Below are 23,891 nucleotides of genomic sequence, written 5' to 3'. Positions count from 1 at the left end.
AGGTATTTAAATATTCTAAAACATTGTAGTTAGCAGCTATTTATTAACTTCTTTGTAACCTTTAATAATAATCCAAGGAGACCGGGAACTTTGTCAACATTTATTTCATGGTAATATGCGTTCCCCCAAAAGCGCAAATGAGTTGGTCGTGTACGCAATGCGCATGTGTAGTTAGCTAACACCCTTGAAGGACCTGATCAAAATCACAGGTTGCCAATAACGTTTCTAGACGTTCACGATTAGACATCTCCATACGCTCCAGTGATTGGCTCAAACTCAATCTGACCTGTCAATTTACTTTTCCACAGTCTTTACTCGGTTAATTTTTGTTTACAAAAAAAATTCTGTCTAAACCTTGAGAAAAAGGGTAGGCATTATCTCAGCAAAAAAAATGAAAGCTCTCACGGGAATGACTATAAATTGGGTAAAACTCTAAGCGTAAAACTTGATTCTTTGCTGTAATTTCTTTAATTTATGACAATCGCTTATCTTCAGAAAGCAGAAAAATAGAAACACTTCCTGAGATCGAGAGACACTGGTATCGAGAGACACTGGTATCTAGAGCAGTTCACTCCAGAGGGGGGTGTACGTAATTAACCATTCTCCCTACACGTGGTGAAATGCTTTGCGGCCGCCCGCCTTCTTCCTTTTCGTCGCCTTTTTTTCTTCAGCAAGATGCCGAAGAACGTGTGTAGCAAAACCTACACGACTCCCAGGCGTCCCTTCGAGAAAGAGCGTCTGAATCAAGAGTTAAAGATTATTGGAGAGTATGGGCTTCGTAACAAACGCGAGGTATGGCGTGTGAAGTACACTTTGGCGAAGATCCGTAAGGCTGCCCGAGAACTCCTAACGTTGGAGGAGAAAGATCAGAGAAGGTTGTTCGAAGGCAATGCTCTTTTGCGTCGTCTCGTACGAATTGGCGTGCTCGATGAGGGACGAATGAAGCTCGATTACGTGTTGGGTCTGCGAATAGAAGATTTCTTGGAGAGACGTCTTCAAACGCAAGTGTTCAAGCTAGGTTTGGCGAAGAGTATTCATCACGCTCGTGTGTTGATTCGACAGAGACACATACGGTAAGCTTTGAAGAAATTTAATTTTCTTCGTGACTACTCAAATATCTTATGTTTTGTGTTTTCTCTTTATGGTATATCTTATTGCTTAAGATAACGGTTGACTGATCGTTGCAAATTTCGAGTTACGATACGATCCGTACGCTGTTAATTGAAATCTGTTATTTACCAGAGAATTTAAGATTTATTTCAGTTCATAGGAAGGATTATTTGGCATTGTGTGAACTTTAGACGAGTAACTTAAAGAAACGTACTCGGGAATTGTGTTATGCACCATTTTCTCGGGTTATCGTTTATATTTTAACACTATTTCGTCACATACACAGACACTTGGCTGTAAACACTTTTTTCCACTCTACTCTCACCCAAATTGTGTCAGAGCAGATTGAATTATGACATTCGTAATCTGTGCTTCCTAACTTCTGTGTATCTTTGGTTAAAAGGTCCTGTTGCACTTCATGCCAGTATAACAATTTAAAAGAGCAATTGTATGTCCTTGTGGTCAGTTTTGTTGGTACTGTAATACTAGTGGCAATTTATTTATTACTTGATTTCAGAGGTGAAGTTGGAATTGTTTTCTCGCCTAGGTCATGTATTTCCAACACTTAAAAAGTGTTTTGGCAATAACATTACTTGATACTAGTATTGAAGTACTATACAAGAGTAATTTTGATAACGCAGTAAAAATACTTTAGATTCTTTTTTTTTTCGCTACACAGCATGAATAAGATACTTTTAATTAGCTGCTAACTATGGAAAATGAAGAGGATTTTGACAGCTTTAACAGGGCTCGTACAGGTCGTGGAAAACCTGGAAAGTCATGGAATTTCAAAATTTCATTTTCCAGGCCTGGAAAGTCATGAAATTTAGGTGTGGGTCATGGAAAGTCATGGAAAATCAATATGCTATCTATGAGTGAAAGGCATTAGGACCTTAAGGTGAAAAGTTAACTGACGAGTCCAAAACTCAGATTTAATTTCATTAGAAATAAACAGGAGCATGCATTGTGAGAATGTTTGCAAACAGGTCATGGAATCTTTTGAAAACTCATGGAATTTTAACAGGTCAAAAGTGTACGAACCCTGTTTAATGTGACTACGTTACAACTAAGTTGTATGGTGCATTGTCAGATTGAGTACATTCGAACCTCGATTATCTGGACCTTGATTCTGGATTTCTGGTCCCAGTGTTTACATGAATAACTATTAGTCATGATCAAGATCCATGGCTATATTCTTTTGAAAACTACAACACTGAAAACTGAAGTAAAGGCGATTTTCTTCTTTAAGACAAACTGACTGACTTCAACATTTTATGCCAATATTAAAACATTTTTCATGAATTTTAATCGCTAATACACACATGTAGAGGTGTAGAGGTGTAGAGGTATAGAGGTATTCATGTAGGACAGTGAAGATGGTAGACCATATCTTTTTAAAAATGATTTTCAAATGTTTTGTTGCAGGATTAAATGTCGCTTTCTTAATTTAATCAGTTTTATTTCTCATTAATATTCATATTCTCAATTATCTGGACTATTTCATCTGGTCCCAATGAGTCCAGATAATTGAGGTTTGACTGTACTGTAAAGTCAAAACTTAAGTTACCACAACAGACAAACAGAAGAAAGGAAAATATCAGAAGTACCCAATGAAAAAGTAAAGTAGAAAACAAACAGACTGCTTGAGAAACTGTAAATGAATTAGGTTCAGTTTTGAATTTGATTGTTTGAGAAATTGTGCTGAGTTTCCCAAACAAGTCACATTGTGATGGAAACCAAAGAAATCCTGGACTTCTCTTCACACTTGTTTAAAAATGCCTTTGGCAGGGCACTATTTAAAGAAATTTTGTTAAACAAACATTAAATAATTGCAAAATTGCAATAGTCAGCAACACATTGAGAATCTTCCATTGGGTTCAGCTGCAAATGTAATTTGTACTAGTACTCCAGTTAAAAAAAAGTTGTCCCAAGCCATTGGATTAAATTAGTGAAGTTTAACATTTTTTTTTTCTCCAGTGTGCGCAAACAGCTTGTCAATGTCCCATCATACATTGTGCGTCTGGATTCTCAAAAGCACATTGATTTCTCTCTGAATTCACCATACGGTGGAGGGCGCCCAGGTCGTGTGAAGAGAAAGAACATGAGGAAGGGACAAGGTGGTGGCTCTGATGCTGAGGAAGAGGATGAAGATTAGGTGAGATCAATAAATCAGTAAAACAAGGGCAAGTACAGGTTCATAAAGGGGGGGGGGGGGTAAGTTTCTAAAGAAACTGTGGTGCTGCATTGATGGGTGTAACAAGGTAATCTGGGTTTTATCAACTGAGTTCATAATGTAATTTGGCCACTCTAGAGAGTTCCAAAGCTGACATTTTGAGCGCAAGCCCCTTCTATAGAGGGGCTGCCTGCTGGAATAGACTCCCCAAAGACCTTAAAGAAGTAGTGAACTCTGGTACTTTTAAGAAGAGACTTGTAAATATGCTTTTAACGTAAAGTTGATTTATCTTTATTTCCCTTGTAGTTAATTTCATTAGTTATTACATTTCATTCCTTTGTCTTATCTTGTAATTTTAGTATATTGTGGCTGAAAAGCCCTATAAAGGGAGCTTCAGTAAATGTATGTATGTCAGAGCAAATGACAAAGGTCTAATGCCCAAAACCTCAGCTTTGAAAGTCTGCTGTGGCCAATTTACGTTATCAACTCAGTTGATAACACCTAAATCACGTAGAACTGGTTAGTTAGTGCTAATTCAGGATTTAAAGACAAACCTAGCTTTGATGTCTTTTGAGATACATGGTAGGGTTGATGTTTCAAATTTTTTTTTTTTTTTTTTTATCTTTGCGAGGCAAATAAAGAAAACAGAAATTTACAACATAAAAAAAATTACATTCATTTTGGGTTAGGTTGTTTTTTTTAGCTTTGAATATTCGTCAACTGTAATGATAGTGTAAGGTTTCTCTCAATTGAAGAGATACTGGTTACTGAGAGCACTGTTCCCCTTGTAGATTGTCTATATTTTTGTTCCTCTCTGTCCTGGTTGACCATTGTGCATTTTAGTTATTTAGTACAGTCAGCTGAACTCTTTCAAACTGTATATTTATTTTTTCCAATCCATATTACCTGTTTAATAGGTGGTTGTGACTGTTTCCCTTCCAAGTGAAGATAAAAGGTGTCACTAAATTTATTTTCTTCTTTTGCATTTTTTCCATGTCCTTCTTCTGATGTGATGACTTACAGACAGAAGACCAAATAAACCTCCTCTCAAAAAATGTAATACAGCTGCTAAATAAAAGAGCTTATTCTGTGAATGTGTGTGCTTATTTTCTCCCGTCTGTAAGAGTGGCTGACTTTTTAGGATTACAACTTGTAATCAGGGGCTTTTGTAAGCTTTGTAATTTGGGGCTATTCTAAGCTTTGTACTTTGTAATCAGTCATTGGCTGAATGTGGTCTACCTAGTGCATTGTGAGCCTTCCAAATTTACTTGCACCAAACCAAAAGAGTTATCAAGTGCTTGATCTCCTCATTGAGATCTTAATAACATTTGAACAGTGTTGTTTCATCTTCACAGATCAACATTTCCATGCTAACCATAAAGGGTGGCCCTTCTTTCATACTTGGGTCCAAACTATCTATAAGTTTAAGTTTATTGTGATTTGTCACAAGAAATTATATACATAAAATAGCATATAACATAAGAAAAATATATAAAGTTATATACATTATATAGATATGAAATTATATCCATAAAGTAGCATATAGTATAAGAAAAATATGAAATAACATGACGTGACAGGAGAGACGAACAGAGCAAAGTCCCAATTGCAACGTATCCCCCCGGCTCAGTAGGCTAACATAATAGATTAAGAAAGAAAAGAATACACAAAATAGTTGACAAATCATGGCGGGCTACAAGTTTGTAGTAGACCTCTAAAGTGATCGTTTAGATGGACTCTAAACCTCAAGAGATCCTGGCTAGCCTTAAGTATATTAGGTAAGCTGTTCCACGACTTAACAGTCCCAGGAAAATAGCTGTTACGATAGTATTCCTGATTATGCTTAGAGAGTAGGTCAAAGTTGGCCTGATCAAAATTAAGGATACCATAATGCCGAGTGGCAGCTTGAATGAAACGTCTAAAATTTCTAGTAACAGTTCCAGTTTTATGCTTAAACAGAAGAACTAAATCATGTATTTGTCTACTAAAATCAAAGAGGTAGTAGGTTAAGCTGGTCTAATCTATTAATACAGCTGACTTCTCTCGGAGGTTAGTTCAGAATGAATTTAGTGGCTCGCCTCTGAATGTTCTCTATCAGTCTACGATGTTTTATTGAGTAGGGTGACCACACATTTGATGAATATTCTAGTAACGGCCTGACAAGCGCCATGTATAACAACTTTCTCGTCTGGACGTCACGAATGTTCCTGCCACGCAGTTTCTTCACCAGACCAAGTATCCTATTCGCCTTCGCACATCTGCACGATATAACTATTCCATGTGCAGTTACCAGAGACAGATACGCCCAAATCAGAGGTTTCAGGAAAGTACAATAATACTTCCTTGCCGAGATTATATATGTTGAGGGGCTTTCTACGAGATCTTCGCTTGGACATACGCAAAACTTTACATTTAGTGGTGTTAAATGTCATTTTATGATCGCTGCACCATGACAAAAACAACAAAATTCATTCATTTTTAGCAATTAAAATACATATCTAACAATCCCTACTTGCAAAATAGTGGAGCTAATCAATGGGTCCATGCATTGATCAAGTTGAAGGTTTAACATCTCTCCCCCCCCTTTCCTGGGCATTTAAACTCTTGATAGTTAATTCGTTCAAACTCCTGCCCCTTAAGTAAGTAATTAGTAAGTAGTTTATTCAAACACATAGACACCTATGAGTTGACAAAAACTCGATCGAACTTGCATGTGCATGAAAAGAAAAATAAAATTTAAAAAGAGTAAGAAATAATAAAAAGAACCAAGTGAAAAACTTCTACCACATAAAGATGTGATATTTATGCTGGATAAAAACTAGTATAAATATTCTAAGTTAAATTTTTGAATGGGCTTTTTAAAAAGTTTTGAGATTTTATGATTTTCTAATGTAAAGTGGAAGCTTATTCCATAGTTTGCTAGCAATGAAAGAAAATGATTTATGCTTCCACTTAGTGTTAATATGAGGTTGTACCAAGTTCCTTCCCCTTACCCCTTAAGTTGTAACATATAACCTTATTTAACAATCATTCGCCGAAGGCGAGGTGAATATCGTCGAATAATCCCCGAGACGAAGTCGAGGGGATTATTGGACAATATTCACCGAACCTGAGGCGAATAATTGTTTTAGTATAATTTCAGAGCAGAACAACAGAGAAATCTCTAAAATCATAACATTTTAGTAACATTTTAGTTTAACATTTTATATAAACCGCGTGAAGCGGTTTATATAGCGTCATATAAGGAACCGCTCGACCAATCAGATTGCAGGAAACTCTTCGCTCAGCTCTGAAATTATACTAAATTCAGATATTCGGCAATTTACTTTGGACTTATAGAGTTAAGACATTTGTAACCTACCATCAGAGCTTGGTAATAACGACGGTGTTTCAAAGTATTCATTCCTACAAGACTCAGTAGGGTTTCGTAACTTTCATTCTTGGTCCTAATTAACAAATTGGTAAACACCACAGCGTACACTATTGAGTTATGGACGCACGCGGGAGGTTGCTAAGCACGAAAGAAGCGTAAGAGTCGCTCGAGGCGATAGCCGAGAGCGACTCTAGCTTCTTGAGTGCTTAGCAAACCTCCCAAGTGCATCCATAACTCAATAGTGTACGCTGTGGTGTTTACCGTTTGTTTTATATCATAACATTGATACATTGTAGCTAAAGAGTTCCCTTTTAGTTAACAAATCTTACGTGACCAGAAAAAACAAGCGCGCACGGAAAAGTAGTCTTTGCATTTAATCACGTCAGCAGCGTACACCCATGGGCAAATGGGGGACGCTAAATTGACCAATCAGAGCGCGCGCTTTACTTTGGTTATGTTATAAATAGAGTTCTTAAGATATAATAGTTAACATGTTCGAGTCTGTCGCTCTGCACCTTAGCAAGACAAACTAAAACTATATTACAATTTTCTGAATGTGGAACTATATTGTGTTCACCAGAATAAAGCGAGATATTCGTTTAAGAGCTGATGTCTTGGGATAAATTCTCTGTAACTGTACTGTGCCAAAATATGATCCTTGTAAGAGATCTTCCTATCCAACGTTACTCCAAGGATCTTGGAGTAGAAAAGCGAAAAGATATTTGAACCGCAGAGGAAGTGAATAAGTGGGAGTGAGGATTGGAAGCCACTGAAACGGAAGTAAACATTCAGGTATGAGGATTGGAACTTGGTGCAAAGATGGCAGGCGCACTTTTACAAAGGGCGTTTCTCTGGATTTCTAACTTCTCAAGCGCTTTTCTGAATTTGTAACCGGTTCTAATCTTCTTCAGCTTAACCGATGCTCTTTCTTTAGTGATAAACACGGGGAAATTGTTCGTTTGTGTTTTCACTTGGCTCATGTCTTTTTTCTTCTCGTGCTCTGCTCTTGTCCCTTCCTATCTCAGACCCTCATACTCACATTTAGACTTGTAAACGAGCTAACATCGAAGAAATAATAATAACAATCTTGTATTAGGAAGCTCCATCACAAGAAGAAGATCAAGTTCATCGTCCGTCCACGAAAACTCCTTAGAAAATGCGCGAAAAGAAACCGCTGTACGTAGCTATAGGTATTAAGTTGCATTTTCAGTACCAAGCCCTTTTCTGCCAACTTTTCCGGTACGGTCTGTTAGACTGTGTCAACGACTTGTTCCAGTCTTCAGCCGTTTATGTTCATATCAGGTCGGAGTATTTTTTATATCGACGCGATAGGCTGTCCCGATGAACCTTACAGTAACTAAACTCTACAACCGTTTGGCTGCCGGTCCTCTCTCATATTTCCTTGTGGAAATATGAGAGAGGACCCTCGGAATGAGGTCGAGGCCGAACAAAACAAGTGAAGTGCTAGTTGGGCCCAGTCCAATATGTGTACTCAACGTTGTTTTTCTGGTCCGCGTTCAAACACATCGTTTTTTTTCCCTTCATAACTATATTCAGGACGACAACCGTTTTTAGTCCAAACCTGTATTTTTTTGCATTCACCTCCCATCAAGTTTCACGTTACCTTTTAAGCCATGTCGTTCCCGATGGCACGTATGTCTCGAAAACACGTTCTGAAAACTTGGCTTGTTGGTTTCTTTTTTTTATTTCACTTAAACTCGCATAATTGACTACGGTATCGTGATCATGTAAAAGGTCCCTAACTAACGCTTAAGAATAATAATAGTTTATTGACTTCTAAGACGCAAATTCTATGCATATATATTCAAATGCGCCGAAATAATAAATCAAACAAAGACTTTAAATGAACCGTAGTGCATGAAAATCCCCCAGCAGGAGGGAGACCGGAAGGCCATTTACAGAGCGCAGCCGAAGAGTTGAACTCGGGGCAACCGAGAACAAATCCAGCGAGTAAAGGGTGAAGGACTCAAACCCAGGCAACCGAATTACAAATCCAGCACCCTAACCGCTCGGCTACGCCGCCTCCTCCTCTAGTTGCATTCGAAACCGTTCAGGAATATGAACTACGAATTGTCTAAGTGGCTACAGATGCCGCAGTTTTCCTTGAAAGCCCTAGTCTCTTCGAGTCTTCCTGTTTGAGGGGAAAGGGATGATTTTATCAATTAGGCCCTTATCGATTGTGATAGTAAAGGTAGCATTTTATGCTACCAGCAGTGCTCAATATTTTTCCAAATGATGCTCAAAGTTATGCTTAAAAGTATGCTCGTTTTTGAAAATTATGCTACTTTTTCTTAATGTATGCTTAAAATAAAAAAAACACAAAACTAGCCGAAAAACCAAAATTATATATTTATTGTTGGCATCATATTTTCTTTATCTTGAGTTATACAATCGCTCTTATAAAACACAACCAACTACTGCACTTCATTCCAGACCAGAATCGGTGACTAATGTCAAAATGTACGAGTTAGATGGTGTGCTTAGGGGCCGACTATTTAACTCTTGAGGGGGGGGTGGGTGATTTTGAAAAAAAATTTCCCGCAAGCGCTTGTTGGAAGAAAAAAATTGCATGCAGCCCAAATGTAACAGAAAAAAAAAGAGCATTTAGAACGGAAAAAAATCCTGCACAGCAGATCGCTAGAAAAAAATTTCTTGATGACCAGAAATCACCCACCTCCCCTCAAAAGTTAAATGATCGGCCTCTTAGTCCTCTAGACGACGAACGACGCAGTATTGCGGCGCGGTAACCTACTTCCCCTCCCCAGACAAATGAAAATAAACTGAAACATGGACAGAACTTGAAAATGATCAATATTAGAGACCAAGCAAGTCATGACTCTGGTAATGAGTATGCCTAATTCAGAATTTCGAGGCAATTTTAAAGTCATCATATTGCATCCTCGAAACATGCTAAGAAAAAGAATGACGTTGAAATGATGCAGTTATTTGAGGTGCAAACATTCCTGGACCCCAAATGTTCAGTAAGCCACCAATTCAAAATACGGAGTGATTTATACGCAGCGTGCTTTACTTTCTCCTGGATCAACAACATCTTAAGTTTTTCTGGGCTTTTAACTAATAGAAGTGCGTGAAACTACTTGTTTATCGAGGGATTCCACTTTAATAATTCACAAGACATTCGTGATATATTGCAGACTCACGCCGTAATTACCGCGGAAGTCATTTTTATAACTCAATCATGTGCAAAAAAGGAAAACGAAATTTCTCGCCAGAAGGCGGAAACCATGTTTTATGAGGCAGCCCAGAGCAACCAAATAAACGACAAATGCGACGTGTGAAACAATTTCAGCTTGAGAACCGCATGCTGTTCACTCGACGATAAGATTCCGCAAGTTGTGGTCTATGAATGTGGCCTTACAATCTCACGGGTATTTTTTCTTTATTCGCCTTCAGTAATTACTTTCAGAGCTTGTTTCGAGACTCGTAGTTAAGAGGTTTGTCGGCTAACATCAAAACATGAACAAACTGCATTGTCTTACACTAGGCCAATATTTTAATGAAAAGATGTTCTCACGTAATACTGGGTTCTTAAACAATGGTGCCAAATTGGTCACAGTTGGATGGAGATACTTCAATGGAAAAATAACCCACAATCTCACGAGATTTATTGAACTTGTTATATAAGAGAGATTGGCTTTTTATCCTACTGATCTTGCACTGAGTTTACCGACTCACATGAATATATTTGCATAATAATGTCAATTTCAATGAGGATTTAATTGAATGGTTCACCAATGATTATAACAGCAATTTTCCAAAGGACAATCCTTAGCCATAAGTTAAGAAACGACAGTTGGCGAGGTTTCTGAACGTTTTCTGTAAATAACATGACCTAACTGTCAAACTTTTTAAATTTAAACAAAATTAAATATTAAATTTAAAATTCTATTTTCAGTCGTAAATAATATCGATCTTAAGTCCACCAAACTTGGCACGATTGGCTGCATTGGATGATTGGCATGCCTGTATGCGATCTGATTGGTTGGATTACCTCAACGGACACCACCCTTTCATGTACGAGAAAATGATCGAGCTATAGGGTCCTGCTGTATGTTTAGAAGCTATTCTCTCGTTGAAGAATCCGAAGAGTCAACATGAAGATTTTCGGTTCCGTCGTTCTGCTGTTCGCGGCTTTTTTCTCCTCGACTAAAGGGGACAAGTCGATGTATAAAATGGAATCCTACGATAATGGCAACTACAAAGTGATGTGGAAATACGACATGATCACGGACATGTTTTATTTTAACGTCACCGTGAATGCAACCGGCTGGGTTGGCTTCGGTGTGTCGAAAACGAAAGGAGGGATGAAGGACTATGATGTGATGGTTGGAGGTGTTGACAAAAGTGGTAAGGGCTATGCAAAGGTGAGTGTTTTACCTTGAGAGAAATTATGACCCAGAGTTTTAAGTCAAGCACTTTTATCTTACATCAGGGAATATTAGAGTAACAGTTTTCTTGGGTTAGAAAAAATAAAGGAAACTCGATAATATTCAAAACTCAAGGATTACGCGAAAAGGAACGACGACTGCTCACAAAAGTTTCAACTATTGTCCCTCAACTGGTAACGCTTGCATTCAGTTTGACAAGTTTATCAAACTATATCTCTCGATCCGGCATGTTTCTCAGTTGCAGAGTAAAGGCCTCACAAACTAAACTCCCGATCATAACAGTTGCCTGATAATCTAGCTATCACTTAAATTATGAAATAGCGGTGAAATGAACCGAATTTCAAGTCTCACAGGGCAAAGTAAATTATTGGTGATATTAGACCACGCAAATTTGTAATATTTACCAGTGCATGTATACACAAGACTATCTAATTGTTGTCAGCAATCCACGAAAAAAAAAAAAAAAAAAAAACGGCCAGGTTGTCGCACAATTCTCAGTACTGAGAATACTTAGCGAGGAAGGTCGAACTAAGCTAACAGTACTAGTTTTCTTTCAACCTTCCTCGCCTAGTTCAGTCTCAAATGAATTATGTAAAGCAGAGTCATTGTTGTTCGACGCCATTTTATCGACAGGACTATTTGACTACAGAGCAAGCTATGCCGATGCCACCAGATGCAGAACAAAATTACAATCTGACGAACTCCTGGGAAATGAACGGCTACACAAGCTTGATGTTTTCCAGGAAGAGAGACACTGGCGATACTCAAGGCGACGTAGTAATCGAGGTGAGATCGATAGAGATCCAATCCAAAATTTATCGTGCATCATGCTACTTTACCATAATAATATGCATACTATTGAAATTACGTAAAGCCACGTCATGTTGTTCTGACGTCAGTTTCCACCGGCCTGATATTGATCGAGCGTAAACATTTTAAAAAGAACGTGTTTGAACTTAACTCGTTCGAAAAATTGTCTATCCTTTGCGAAGAATTTAAACACCCAGAACTTGTTGTTTCAGTTTTCTGGGATGTTCTTCCTTTTTGAAGGCCGGCTGTAGGGTGTGTCCTTACAGCAAGGGAACATTTGAAATTTTCATGCATTTTGCCATTGTGAAATGAGAAAATCCTGTGTGTTTCTGAGCGGCGCGAAGTTCTTGATACTGTGGATAGAGTCATGCAAGAGCAAATTACCGCGCCGTTGTTACAACTGTAGGTGATTACTATGAAAAAAAAAACGCAATTACCTACGCAAAACATATTGAGTTTTGTTTTTGTTTCAATTGTATAGCATCTTTTCCCTCATGGCCTCAAGGGATGCGTGCTTAGGGTCACATATTGATATACAACACAAATAGCAAGCAACTTTCGAAATATGTTGGATAGCAACAACTTCTTTTAACGTCGATTCGCGAAACTTCACTTAAGGGCTTCTTTGTCAGTCCTACCAACATGAAACTTCCAAAACCATTGCTTCTTATTTATTAAAACAACAGGGAATATCGGACCTTCAGGGGGAAACAATTGATATTAGACTTATGACGCTGCAAAGTCACTGCAAATAAGGTTATTTTCCGAAACAGGCCGCGTGTTGCACGTCCCGCGGCTAGCCAACGGAAATCAGATTTTTAGGTACTTCTGGTGGCAAACACGTTCCGATCATTCGGTTCGTTCATACTTCAGATGGATATCTTTGAATGTACAGCTTGACTATTTGGCAATCACAATATCCAATCCATCTATCAATTTTATGATCTACAGCATTCAAAGTATTGCAGTTATGCCTAGCGACTATCAAATCGGAGTACTGCAAAAGGAAAAGAAGGAAAATTCATCGCATTCACACGGAAATCTGCGCTAAAAATATCGTTTAGCCGCCCTTTCTTTTTAGCGGGTTCACTTGACATGAGATTGGCTATAGAAACTCATGGTATTTACGCAACCAATTAGAAGGCTGAAGTAGAAAAAAAATATCATTTCGCTTATGCGGGTTTTTCCGCGCCGCAAGTTTTTCTTTTGTGTTTCTTTCTAAAATCAACTTGAAGGTGCAAATCGGTGCGAATTATGGTGGTGTAAAGTACATATAAACACTCCTATTATTCGCTTCGTTTGTTATTCGTACCCTGAGGCTAAAATTTATATTACAAACAACGAAATAAATGATGGTGTAGTCTGATCGTCCGGGTGAGTGTAGTCCTGAGAAGGACTGTTGTCGGTGGCAGTGACTGACGTTTCGACAACCTGTGCGGAAGTCATCATCAGAGTCAAGTGACTCACTTGACTCTGATGATGACTTCCGCACACTCACTTGACTCTGATGATGACTTCCGCACAGATTGTCGAAACGTCAGTCACTGCCACCGACAACAGTCCTTCTCAGGACTACACTCACCCGGACGATCAGACTACACCTTCACATGTTACCCCCGGGTTCAAACCATTTACTGAAATAAATGATGTTCGACTACAGTTATCCTTGCAAATGCGTCTCAAACTCTTAAGAAAACGCAAACGCATAAATAGCTAGGAGGCTATTAAAAGGTAATGTGGATATATCAACAAATTTGAAATGGTAAATTGGCCACCGTAACGAGTACAAAAGCTGACGTTTCGAGCGTTGGCCCTTCGTCGGAGCGAATAGAGGAATTGTGGGTTGTGTGTGCTTTTAAAGGGAGAAAATGGAGCTATACTGTGATTGGCTATTGAGAGGGATACGAGATTAGTATACGTGTAAAACAAAAATAACCTAATGCAAGATAGCTCAGTTTACTTGAATTATTTGCGTTGTTTGGTAGAAGGAAAAATGTAAACAAAAAAATTAATTCTTGCCTCGATTTGAGCCTCGTCACCAGGCAGAGGGAGCATTAATAACGGGCCTTGTTGTGAACAGATACTGCTCACAAACTTTTACGTGTAGTATGGGTAGGGTCCAGAACTAACCAAGTCCAATAACACTCAGGAATAAGGCTGACAACCTGCGACAGTTATTTCACATTTGGTGCATCACTCCTTTTATATCCTCGACTTGATAGGCTTGTAACTTTTTCTTTCAATTTAAATGCATAACCTAACAAACCTAACGAGAATGGGAATTGAAGATTGCATCAGCCAGGCGTAGAGTTTCTCTCGATAATAATCCCGCCTGAGTTATTACGCCGGTAAACCGATAGAAAGTGAAGTTTATTGCTTACTTAAACCTAGTCCCCTTATGTCACCTATCTTATAGGCAAGATTAAGCGAATCCTGTGTTCCGATTTGCTACTCAATGCCCGCTTGGGATTGCCCGCTTTATCCCGCGCAAGGAAAAAAGTGCGTGGAGCGGACTTAAAAAGTTCGTAACTTTTGGACAATGTCGGCGACGAAGTCACAAAAAGGGGCAGAAGACTGTCAAAACAGTGAAAAACCTTGACGACCGCCACGGGTTTATTGTGCTGCAAACGCAGTTGGCTTTCTTTCCCGGCTCTCGAAATGAACAAATCATTCTTGATTCTAGTTAAAGCGAAATCTTCTTGCTTTACAATAAATCCTTTATTAACCAAGCTCGTTCGGTCAAGATTGCTGGATATTACCCTCGTCCTTTCTTTTTGCGTTTTACGGACCCCGACTTCGTCGCTTGGTCAATAACGCATATGTATAGGAGCTAACAGAGGAAATAACGTATCCGATTATGGCGACCAAAGTAATAAGGACAAAATTCACGGTAGATAAAGGTTGCATAGGCGTACAGTGTAACTAGTTTCCCTGGAATCTCATCTGTTTTTTCCCTTCGGAATGTCTACTATGAGCTATGTATGATGTATCTTGCTTGAGTGTATCATAACATGAACGATATCATTACCGCGAATAGAATAACGGGTTATCGAAGGGGAACATTCTGACAACAAGGCAGAGTAAGCGCCCAGTGTGGGGACTTCTCTTAAAAATCTGATCTTTTTTTTTTCGCTTTGGAATTTCTAGCCAGGCATGATGTACCTTATCTGGGCCTATCATGACATGTACGATGTCAATAAGACCGCGAATTACACATTCAAGAAGCACACTAAAAGGGATGCAGTGGAATACACTTTCATCGAGCCCGGTTTCACCAAGGTGGCTATAAATAACAACTACGCGATGTACTGGAAATACAACGCAGGCGAGGACATGTTTTATTTCAAGGTCATGGCAAAAGCAAAAGGTTGGGTTGCCTTTGGCGTGTCCACTCAGGGTGGAGGAATGAACGGTTACGATGTAATGATTGGCGGAGTGAACAATGGTACGGGATATATTGGGGTGAGCCACCTTAAACGTGTGCATGTCTACGCTGCACTTAATTCCAGTAACGGTTCTCAAGGAAAAAGAAAGGGACTAGGGAGCACTCGTCCTTTTGTCCCTGAGGCCTGGGTTTAGGCGGTTTTCAGTCCTTGTAACTTACCTGTCCACCCTCCCCCCCTTGCCCCTCCCTCCCCCTTCCCCCTCTCTCCCCCTTCCCCCTCTCTCCCCCTTCCCCCTCTCTCCCCCTTCCCCCTCTCTCCCCCTTCCCCCTCTCTTCCCCTTCCCCCTCTCTCCCCCTTCCCCCTCTCTCCCCGTTCCCCCTCTCTCCCCGTTCCCCCTCTCTCCCCCTTCCCCCTCCCTCCCCCTTCCCCCTCTCTCCCCCTTCCCCCATCACCACCCACTGGGTTTGATGATTTCCCTTCTTCAAAAAAAATGAAAGGTGCAAATTCCAGTTCGGGACAGTGGACAAGGAACCACCTCTTGCAATTTTCCACGAACAGCTTCCAATTGTTATATTTAATGATCGCCATCTTTGTTTTCATTATTCTAATTGTGATCATTTTAGTTTGAAGATAATATAGACAAGATCATATTTCCTGAGATCACGTTTATTTTCTTGATTGAATAGAAGCTAGTTTATACGCCCTAAGATAAATTAGTCAAAAGCTATTTTCATAATGCCTTTTAGAAGCGATTTTAATCAGAGCGAAAGAAATGTGTTTAATTCATGATTTATTTCCTGTCTTTTTTTTTTTTAGGATTACCTGACGAAAGGTTTTCAGAAACCTCCAAAAGATGAAAGTCAGGACTTCAATATGATGAGTTCGGAGGAACGGGATGGCTACACACTGCTGTCATTCAAGCGAAAGAGAGACACTGGTGACAAGGACGACGTGGAAATAAAGGTTGCGTCGTATTTTCAGCTTTTAGTTTAATAGACCACTTTCATAAATGGCTGCCGGATTAATATTCTTTTGTTTAAATTTAAATTAGCCTTTCTGGCCTCGTTCTCCAGTACAAAATTCAAAAGAATACATTTTCTCAAGCGAGGCCAGAAAGGCTAATTTAAGTTTAAACAAAACAATATTAATCTGGCAGCCATTTTTGAAAGTGGTCAATTGCTAAGGTGATTAGAGAGGCTTCCACGCCTTTACTGGTCAAGTATTGCGTCATATCCGCCCTACTGTCGTGATCATCCCCGTGCGAGGTGATTATAGCAGGTGCGGTAACAATTGTGAATTGAACTGGCTGTAGTTTGGCTTCTAGGAGGTAGAAAAGAAGGAAAGGAGGGGAACTATACAAAGCTGCCATTGGCTGAAATTGTTTCTCGGTAGCCTCCACTAACTCCCCGACATTGCTTTAAATGTAGTCAGTTTGTTTGTTTGTTGCCGGCCATTTAAAGGTATCGATTGATATCTTACTTCAGTCGGATTATTTTGTTGCGATGTGTTTAGAGTTGTGCTCGTAATCGAAAAAATGAGCCAACATTTTCCGACATTTTCATTAACTCCTTTTTTTTTGTTATTTCCGTAGCCGATGGAAATGTTCATTGAATGGGCTTATCACGATACCGGGGACGTAATGAATGACGCTTTTAGCAAACATAGCCAGCAAGGAAGAATGTCCTACACCTTCAACTTCACAGCACCTGAAAAGCCAACAACTGAAAAGCCGAAATCTGGATCCCCAGCGATGTACGTCCCATCCATATTTGGAGTCCTTACCATTCTTTTTCTTAAGTATGTGATCGGTGCCTAAGTTGCAGACGAAAAGTTGACCAAGCTGACCTGATACTCGTTAAAAAAGCCGCAATTGCACTTAATCATCCTATGCGGCAACACTCTTTAAACTTGGTTATTAAGGCATCACTGACTGGCATCAAGCTTCCCCCTCTGACTCCTAAGAGTGGGTGGGTGGGTGGGATGGATTGGCGTGTGCCTCTCCCTGGGAATTTTCCTCATTTGTTCTTTTCGTTGACCATTTTTTCCATTCCATGTCAAATTTTTTAGTAAAAATTTTTTAGTGACAGTTGATCGACGAGGTATTGTCACACGACGTCATGATAAGCGCGAGGTGAAAACAGTATTTGATGAAATTCTTTTGTCTTTTTCTTTTCTTAACTTTTATCATATTTTCATCTCCTCCTTGTAACTCACTGTTCTCTCCCATCCTCCTTCAATCTCTTTAGAATTCAAGTTGGCTCGTGATTCGTAATGTTTTATCAGTGAGTCTACCCCTGCATTTTTTTATCACATTTCTATGATTTCAACCCGTTCTCTTTCTATCTCAGGGAAATGTTAAGGTTCCTGTAGCTTGTCAGTGGGTCTCAGTGTTAGGTCTCACTTTTCGTCTTAAACTCAGCATGCGTGACTGTTTCGTAAAAGTGAAGCTGATTTAAATCTTTGTAGGTCCAAGGCAAGCTTTTGTAAGCTCATTGTGTGAAAATAAAGTTTACTCCTTTGGCCATCACGTTTGGCGTCATCAATGACTTGTGTTATACCAAATGCCGGCTCGTTTTATACAAATTGTATTTTACAGACAAGTCATTATTCAACTCTTGTCGGGGGAGGGGTGGGGAGGAGATCTTTGGGTGGATCGCATAGTTTTCAGGGGAACGGTCGTCACCAAGAGAGTATAAATTAACTTCCATATCCAGTATTCCCAAAAAAATTTCCCTTTATCCTTAATGAACAGGAATGGACTTTTTGCATTTTATCTTGAAAACCTTGCTTGTCGGAGATTCAATGTTTGCTTTTTCAAATAAACCTCCTGCAGAGATTAAGAGACAAAATTTTTAAGGAAATTGTTAGAGCGAGAGATTTCTCATTGAAACATTTTGGTTGATGCTTAGAAGGCCTTGGTGATGATTCAGAATTGTCATTGAAACAACTGTCTGAGAAACTAGTGGTCCATCTGGCCCTCACATCTGGACCACTTAACTTCATCACGCTTAACAGTATCGTAAGGTTGAGATCGGACGTCAGCATTTTTATCAGCGAGAGATTTCTCATTAAAACATTTTGGTTGTTGCTTAGAAGGCCTTATTGTTAATTCAGAATTGTCATTGAAACAACTGTCTGAGAAACTAGTGGTCCTGCTGGCCCTAGTATCTGCCGAACGAGGGTCTGAATTGACTGCACATGACCTCAGATTCAGACGTTTTTACCCTGAAGGGGTTTCTTTTACTCTCCCCCAATTAACAAAAAAATAATGTATTGGGAACATTTTATAAGGGCCTAATGGGGTATCAGGTTTACCAACATTTTTTGACTTTCAGTGATTAAAAAATTTCACGAGCTCAGTGTGATTGAATGGATTTTAAATCTCTTACTCGAGTAATTATCATTAGTCCCAAGTGTCTGTTTACATTTATATAGCGCAGACTTCTATGTCGATATATTCAGTCACGCTTAACAGTATCGTAAGGTTGAGATCGGACGTCAGCATTTTTATCAGCGAGAGATTTCTCATTAAAACATTTTGGTTGTTGCTTAGAAGGCCTTATTGTTAATTCAGAATTGTCATTGAAACAACTGTCTGAGAAACTAGTGGCCCTGCTGGCCCTCGTATCTGCCGAACGAGGGTATGAATTGGCTGCACATGACCTCAGATTCAGACGTTTTAAAAGGGCTTTGTGGGGGGATCAGGTTTACCAAAATTTTTTTACTTACAGTGATTTAAAATTTCACGAGCTCAGTGTGAATGAATGGATTTTAAATCTCTTACTCAAGTAATTATCATCAGTCCCAAGTGTCTATTTACATTTACATTTTTACATTTATATAGCGTAGACTTCTATGTGGATATATTCAGTCGTGCTTAACAGTATCGTAAGGTTGAGATCGGACGTCAGCATTTTTATCAGGCGCCTCTGGCAGCCGCTTCAGTTCATGTAGCGATCTCACCTTCCCACCCATCTCACCCCGGGGAGGACATTCACTTCACAGTAATCGTGCATGGGAAATTTACGTCTCCTGTCCCTAACCCTGCGGGAGACGGGACCGACGGCTTTAGGTCTTATCCGAGTAGACGCAGCAATGTGAGTGAAGCGTCTTGCTTAAGGACACAGCGTCATGCCTCAGCCAGAACTTGAACCCGGGCCAACCGACCCAGAGTCCAGCGCACTGACCACTGGACTACTCACGCCTCACGACCTTTAAACTGCCGAGTCATTTTTGTCGAACAAAGTTTGGGTCACAAGGTAATTTGGTTCCTTAAACTGAGTTGATAAATTAAAATTGGCCACCAGAAAGGACTTTCAAAGCTAACGTTTCGAGCGTTAGCCCTTAATCAGAGCAAAAGTTTGTGTAACTTTACTTCAGTGACAGGATTATCATACTTGTAATCTGTTTAGGCTTGAATCTTGCTGAAAACCTTTCTTCTGCAGCATACGCCTTATTCAGTGTTTCAATGTTCCTGTTTAGTCCAGAATGTCTATATAAAGCAAAATCATTTTTGTTTTACATCATTTCGTCGACGTTATACGCTTTCTTATTTAATTCCAAGCGCCGAGGCTATAAATAATTACATGCTGTTGAGTGCTTCGGAAAAAAAAAACGGTAATACAAGCTTGGTCAAAGTCCTACTAAATAAAGCGAGGCGCAATATTAACTTTTCTAATAATGATATGTAAACCATTAGAATGACATTTTGCTATGTCATGATGTTTTGAAGTTTTTTGGCACGAGTGGTGGGCTTGCCGATGCTCAGATAGAGATATAAAAGTATACCACAGTAAACAATACACATCGTAGTACCTCGCGTATAAAATGCTTTCCTGTTGTTTACCTATTTGATAGGAACTCTTAGAGTGTCCAATCGCGAGAAGAATGCAGTGTCACGATTGTCAATGTAAACGTTGACGCAAGTGCATCTGTTTAGCAAGTCTTTTAGTACGGATCATTAATCAGATAATTAACTGATATTTATTTCCGCTGTTTGTACGAGCTAAAAAAGACAAGTATTCTGACAAAGAAGAAAATATAACCAACCCAACTAAGTCGTTCCGAGATAATTTAGTTTTATCAGCTGAGTTGATTAGATAAATTGACCACTTTAGAAACGAGTTGGAGCCTGGGGCAAGTTTCGCGCCGCAATGGTGCCTGGTATCTGCAAAGAATTTCCAAAGCTGACGTTTAGAGCGGTAGTTCTTCATCTGAGCGAATAACGAAAAGCTAACGCTTGAAATGTCAGCTTTAGAAATTCTATACGGTGACCAATTTACATTATCAACTCAGTTGATAGAAGCAAATGATCTTGTTTCTTATGGCAATTTGTTATTTCAATTGATGTTCGGCCAAGGTAGAGTCATCGGAGGAGTTTTGCCGGCCGCGTCACAATGAAATTAACCTAATCTCCTCCTAGGACTTTGAGGAATACAAATGACCCCCCTTCCCCTCCATTGGCAGCAGTTTGCTATAATCTCACCCAGCCCCTTTTATACCCTTTCAGAGTCTCTCTTTGAAATCCATGTGATAACTCCAATAAATCCTCTAACCTCTCCCTCCCTCTTTGGGATGCCGAATTCGGCCGTTATATTTTGCTTCATGTTTTCTCTAGGATTCGGTCAGACCTAGATCCCATTCAGATTTACATAGTGCAGTCAGCAACCGAAAAAGATGGCCTCACAAACTTGAGATTCTATGAGAAAAGAGACACCGGAGACAGGTTTTTGGATGTGGAGATAAAAGTATCAAATCATACCAAAGTACAAATCAAAAGCAAATGTTGTACTTCATTCGTGTGAAAATATAAATTATATCCATTCATCGCATGAATGTTTACCTAATGAAAATTTAGCTATAATTTTCACTCAAAACCCTTGTTTTCAGCCTTTCTTTCACAGGTTTCTTCAGTCAAGTCATTTGAGTAAAATTATTATATCTGCAACTTTTGTCTGGTTTCAGGACTTTATAACAAAAGGATATTTTCAACCTGGAGAAGATGGAACTGAGGGTTACAGTTTAACATTACTTAAGGAAAGGGATGGGTGTACATTATTAGAATTCCATCGCAAGACTGATAAGAGAACCAAAGCGATTGTGCCACGAATACTCAGCATACACCCCTGTTAAAAAGGTCATTTCACAGAGAAAAGATACAAAATTGTATGATATTGAAGTCACGGAGGTTGACAAACCCAACAAAAGACTGAAAATTCACTACATTGGCTACAGTACACGCTTCGATGAGTGGAGACCCTTCGGGATTCTGTCCTCGTGTACCGGTTCACAAGAGCCAATACAAAAGACCAAACGATACACAATAGCTAACCGATAACTCCTAAACAAAGAAAGAACAATGGTAATTCCCTTGTGAACCGGTAGACCAGGACAGAACCCCCTTCGGGGACGGTGAAGCATCTGAATATTTTCCTTCGAAATTGTATAGATTAGTAGGCTGCAACAAAAATTTATTGGATGACGTTTAGGGTAAAAACATCCAACCTGAAAAAAATGTACTTATTCCGACTCTTTCGGAAAATAACTTTACAAATCTTACTTGTTTATCTCGTAAGTAAACGATGGTGAAGCGCTTTCCGAGCTACCCGATTCTTCTCCCACTGCTTTCACGCTTATAAAACAGGAAACGAGCAAAAGGAGGAAGGTGTGGCTGTTTTGACTAGCCATTTGACGAGGTGTAATCTGCTCCGTGTTCGACAATTTACATATCAAAACAAAGGAAATTTGTTCCTCTCTTTGATTTTGGCGGTACATTTTCAATTTGCGCTTGCGTAAGAGAGAAATCGCCCAAGACTCCTTGCTCGGTCTTGTTTTGACCACGAACGCCTTCTTAATTTTGACGGACCCGCTCGAGAAAAGGTGAAAATGACGAGGGAAAAAGTTTACTTTGTAGTACGAAAATACACAAAATGGAAAGCCATGATATTATAGTTCAATATTTCGGTGGTACATTGTTAACTTTTTATACAGAGAGCCGGCGAGATGATATAACATCCAAAATCGCACTCGATTTGAGTGGGCCGATGAAGTGGGCGTGGTCACGAAATTCAGTAAGAGACTATTTGTACCCCGTGAGTTTGATATGGTTTTTTAATAAAACAAATTTTTTTACTCGCGCTTGTTGGATATGAGATGAACACTCGGAGCTACGCGCCTCGTTGGCTATCTATCATCTCATATCCAATGCGTACTCGTGGAATAATTGTTAATTATATATGTAGTTATTAACAGTTAACATATTTTCCTGGGGAATGTGACACTTCAATATTGAAAGTATACAATCGTTCCTTTGCCTATATTGGTTTTTGTTAAGCCCTTTATCGTTTTTATTTGCTTTAAAAATTAAAAATAACTTAAGGGAGGGGTCTGTCTAATGTAAAAAACCTTGAATCATACATGCATATCATACAAAGTTACCAAAGCTACAAAACTGTTTGCTACAAGGATAAATTTAATTCCTAACCGGTCTCAGCTCCATATAAAAATAAATAGTTTAAGTTTAAGTTTAAATTTAATTCACTCGCCACAGGAATGGCAGGAGAAAGGAAGAGAACTTTCTTTCCAATTGACACCTAACTCCTTTATTACCCACCCATTCCACCCCGGGGAGGACATCCATCATACAGTAATCTCGGGTGTGGGAAATTAACGTCTCCTACCCCAACCTGCAGGAGACGAGACCTCCATTTACCGTCCCTATCCGAGAAGACTAGAAAGTCTAACCATATGCAGATATTATTACAAAGGCAGCACTTTCTTCTCAGTTAATTAAAGACCCTGAGTGTTGGTCCGGCCGGATTTGAACTCACGACCTCCCGCACAACAGTCCGGCGCTCAACCAATTGAGCTAACCGGGAGGCGGTTAAATAAAAACACAAGCAATGGTAAAATCGTTAAAAAAATTACTTGATATCAAATTCCCCATTGTTCCTCTTGGTACAAATAGGGGAGCCTCTTTACCAGTCAGATCTGCTGCCTTGGCCTGCAGTTCTAATATATAAGAAAAAAAAATGAGAGGTTTTCTGTGAACCTATACAAAAAAGTAAATACAACAGTTTTAAAAGATACTAAGCATCATCTATATTACCATTAATCTGCAGTTAGAGAATTATGAAGGTATGTGTATGATTTGCCTTGCATACTCCCTAACTTAAGGATAAGTTTGTCTACCAACTTCCACAAATACACACCATGTGCTTGCATGCACTTTCATCAATATCTCAAGCTTGAATCAAATCTGAACTCCGGACCAACACTCAGGGTCTTAAAATAATTGAGAAGAATTTGCTGTCTTTTTATAACATCAAGAAATGGTTAGATATTCTAGTCTTCTCGGATAGGGACGAATAAATGGAGGTCCCGTCTCCTGCAGGGTTGGGGTAGGAGACGTTAATTTCCCACACACGAGATTACTGTGTGATGGATGTCCTCTCCTGGGGTGGGTTGGGTGGGTTTATTAGAGGGCTATGTGTTAGAAAACTCTTTAGTGGGTTAATCATGTATCTACCCTCTCGAAATAAAGAACATTGTATTGTATTGTATTGTATCGTAACTACTTAAGGATTCACACCCTCTTTTAAGAATCAAAT

General features: G+C 39.3%; 2 protein-coding genes across 3 annotated transcripts; both read left to right on the top strand.

Annotated features, from left to right (window-relative positions):
* Positions 1–646: 646 nt before the first annotated feature.
* LOC111328301 (small ribosomal subunit protein uS4) lies at positions 647–4,377 on the top strand. 2 transcript variants are annotated; one of them, XM_022932705.2, is made up of 3 exons: positions 647–1,073; positions 3,088–3,265; positions 4,307–4,377. In XM_022932705.2, the coding sequence occupies exons 1-2, from the start codon at positions 676–678 to the stop codon at positions 3,263–3,265; spliced, it is 576 nt and encodes a 191-aa protein (XP_022788440.2). In that variant the 5' UTR covers positions 647–675; the 3' UTR covers positions 4,307–4,377. The 2 variants fall into 2 exon arrangements, with proteins under 2 accessions (XP_022788440.2, XP_088592078.1); XM_088735952.1 differs by having other exon boundaries at positions 4,201–4,377.
* A 6,361-nt stretch (positions 4,378–10,738) lies between these two features.
* LOC111328313 (uncharacterized) lies at positions 10,739–17,809 on the top strand. Its single transcript, XM_088736273.1, has 5 exons — positions 10,739–11,062; positions 11,720–11,872; positions 15,044–15,358; positions 16,099–16,245; positions 16,874–17,809. Exons 1-5 carry the CDS (start codon positions 10,793–10,795, stop codon positions 17,096–17,098), a joined length of 1,110 nt encoding a protein of 369 aa, XP_088592399.1. The 5' UTR covers positions 10,739–10,792; the 3' UTR covers positions 17,099–17,809.
* The last annotated feature ends 6,082 nt before the right edge of the window (positions 17,810–23,891 follow it).

This window comes from Stylophora pistillata, chromosome 10, assembly GCF_964205215.1.
Source record: "Stylophora pistillata chromosome 10, jaStyPist1.2, whole genome shotgun sequence".
Taxonomy (NCBI): domain Eukaryota; kingdom Metazoa; phylum Cnidaria; class Anthozoa; order Scleractinia; family Pocilloporidae; genus Stylophora; species Stylophora pistillata.
The sequence above is the reverse complement of the archived record's forward strand: the minus strand, read 5'-3'. Positions and strand labels throughout refer to the sequence as shown.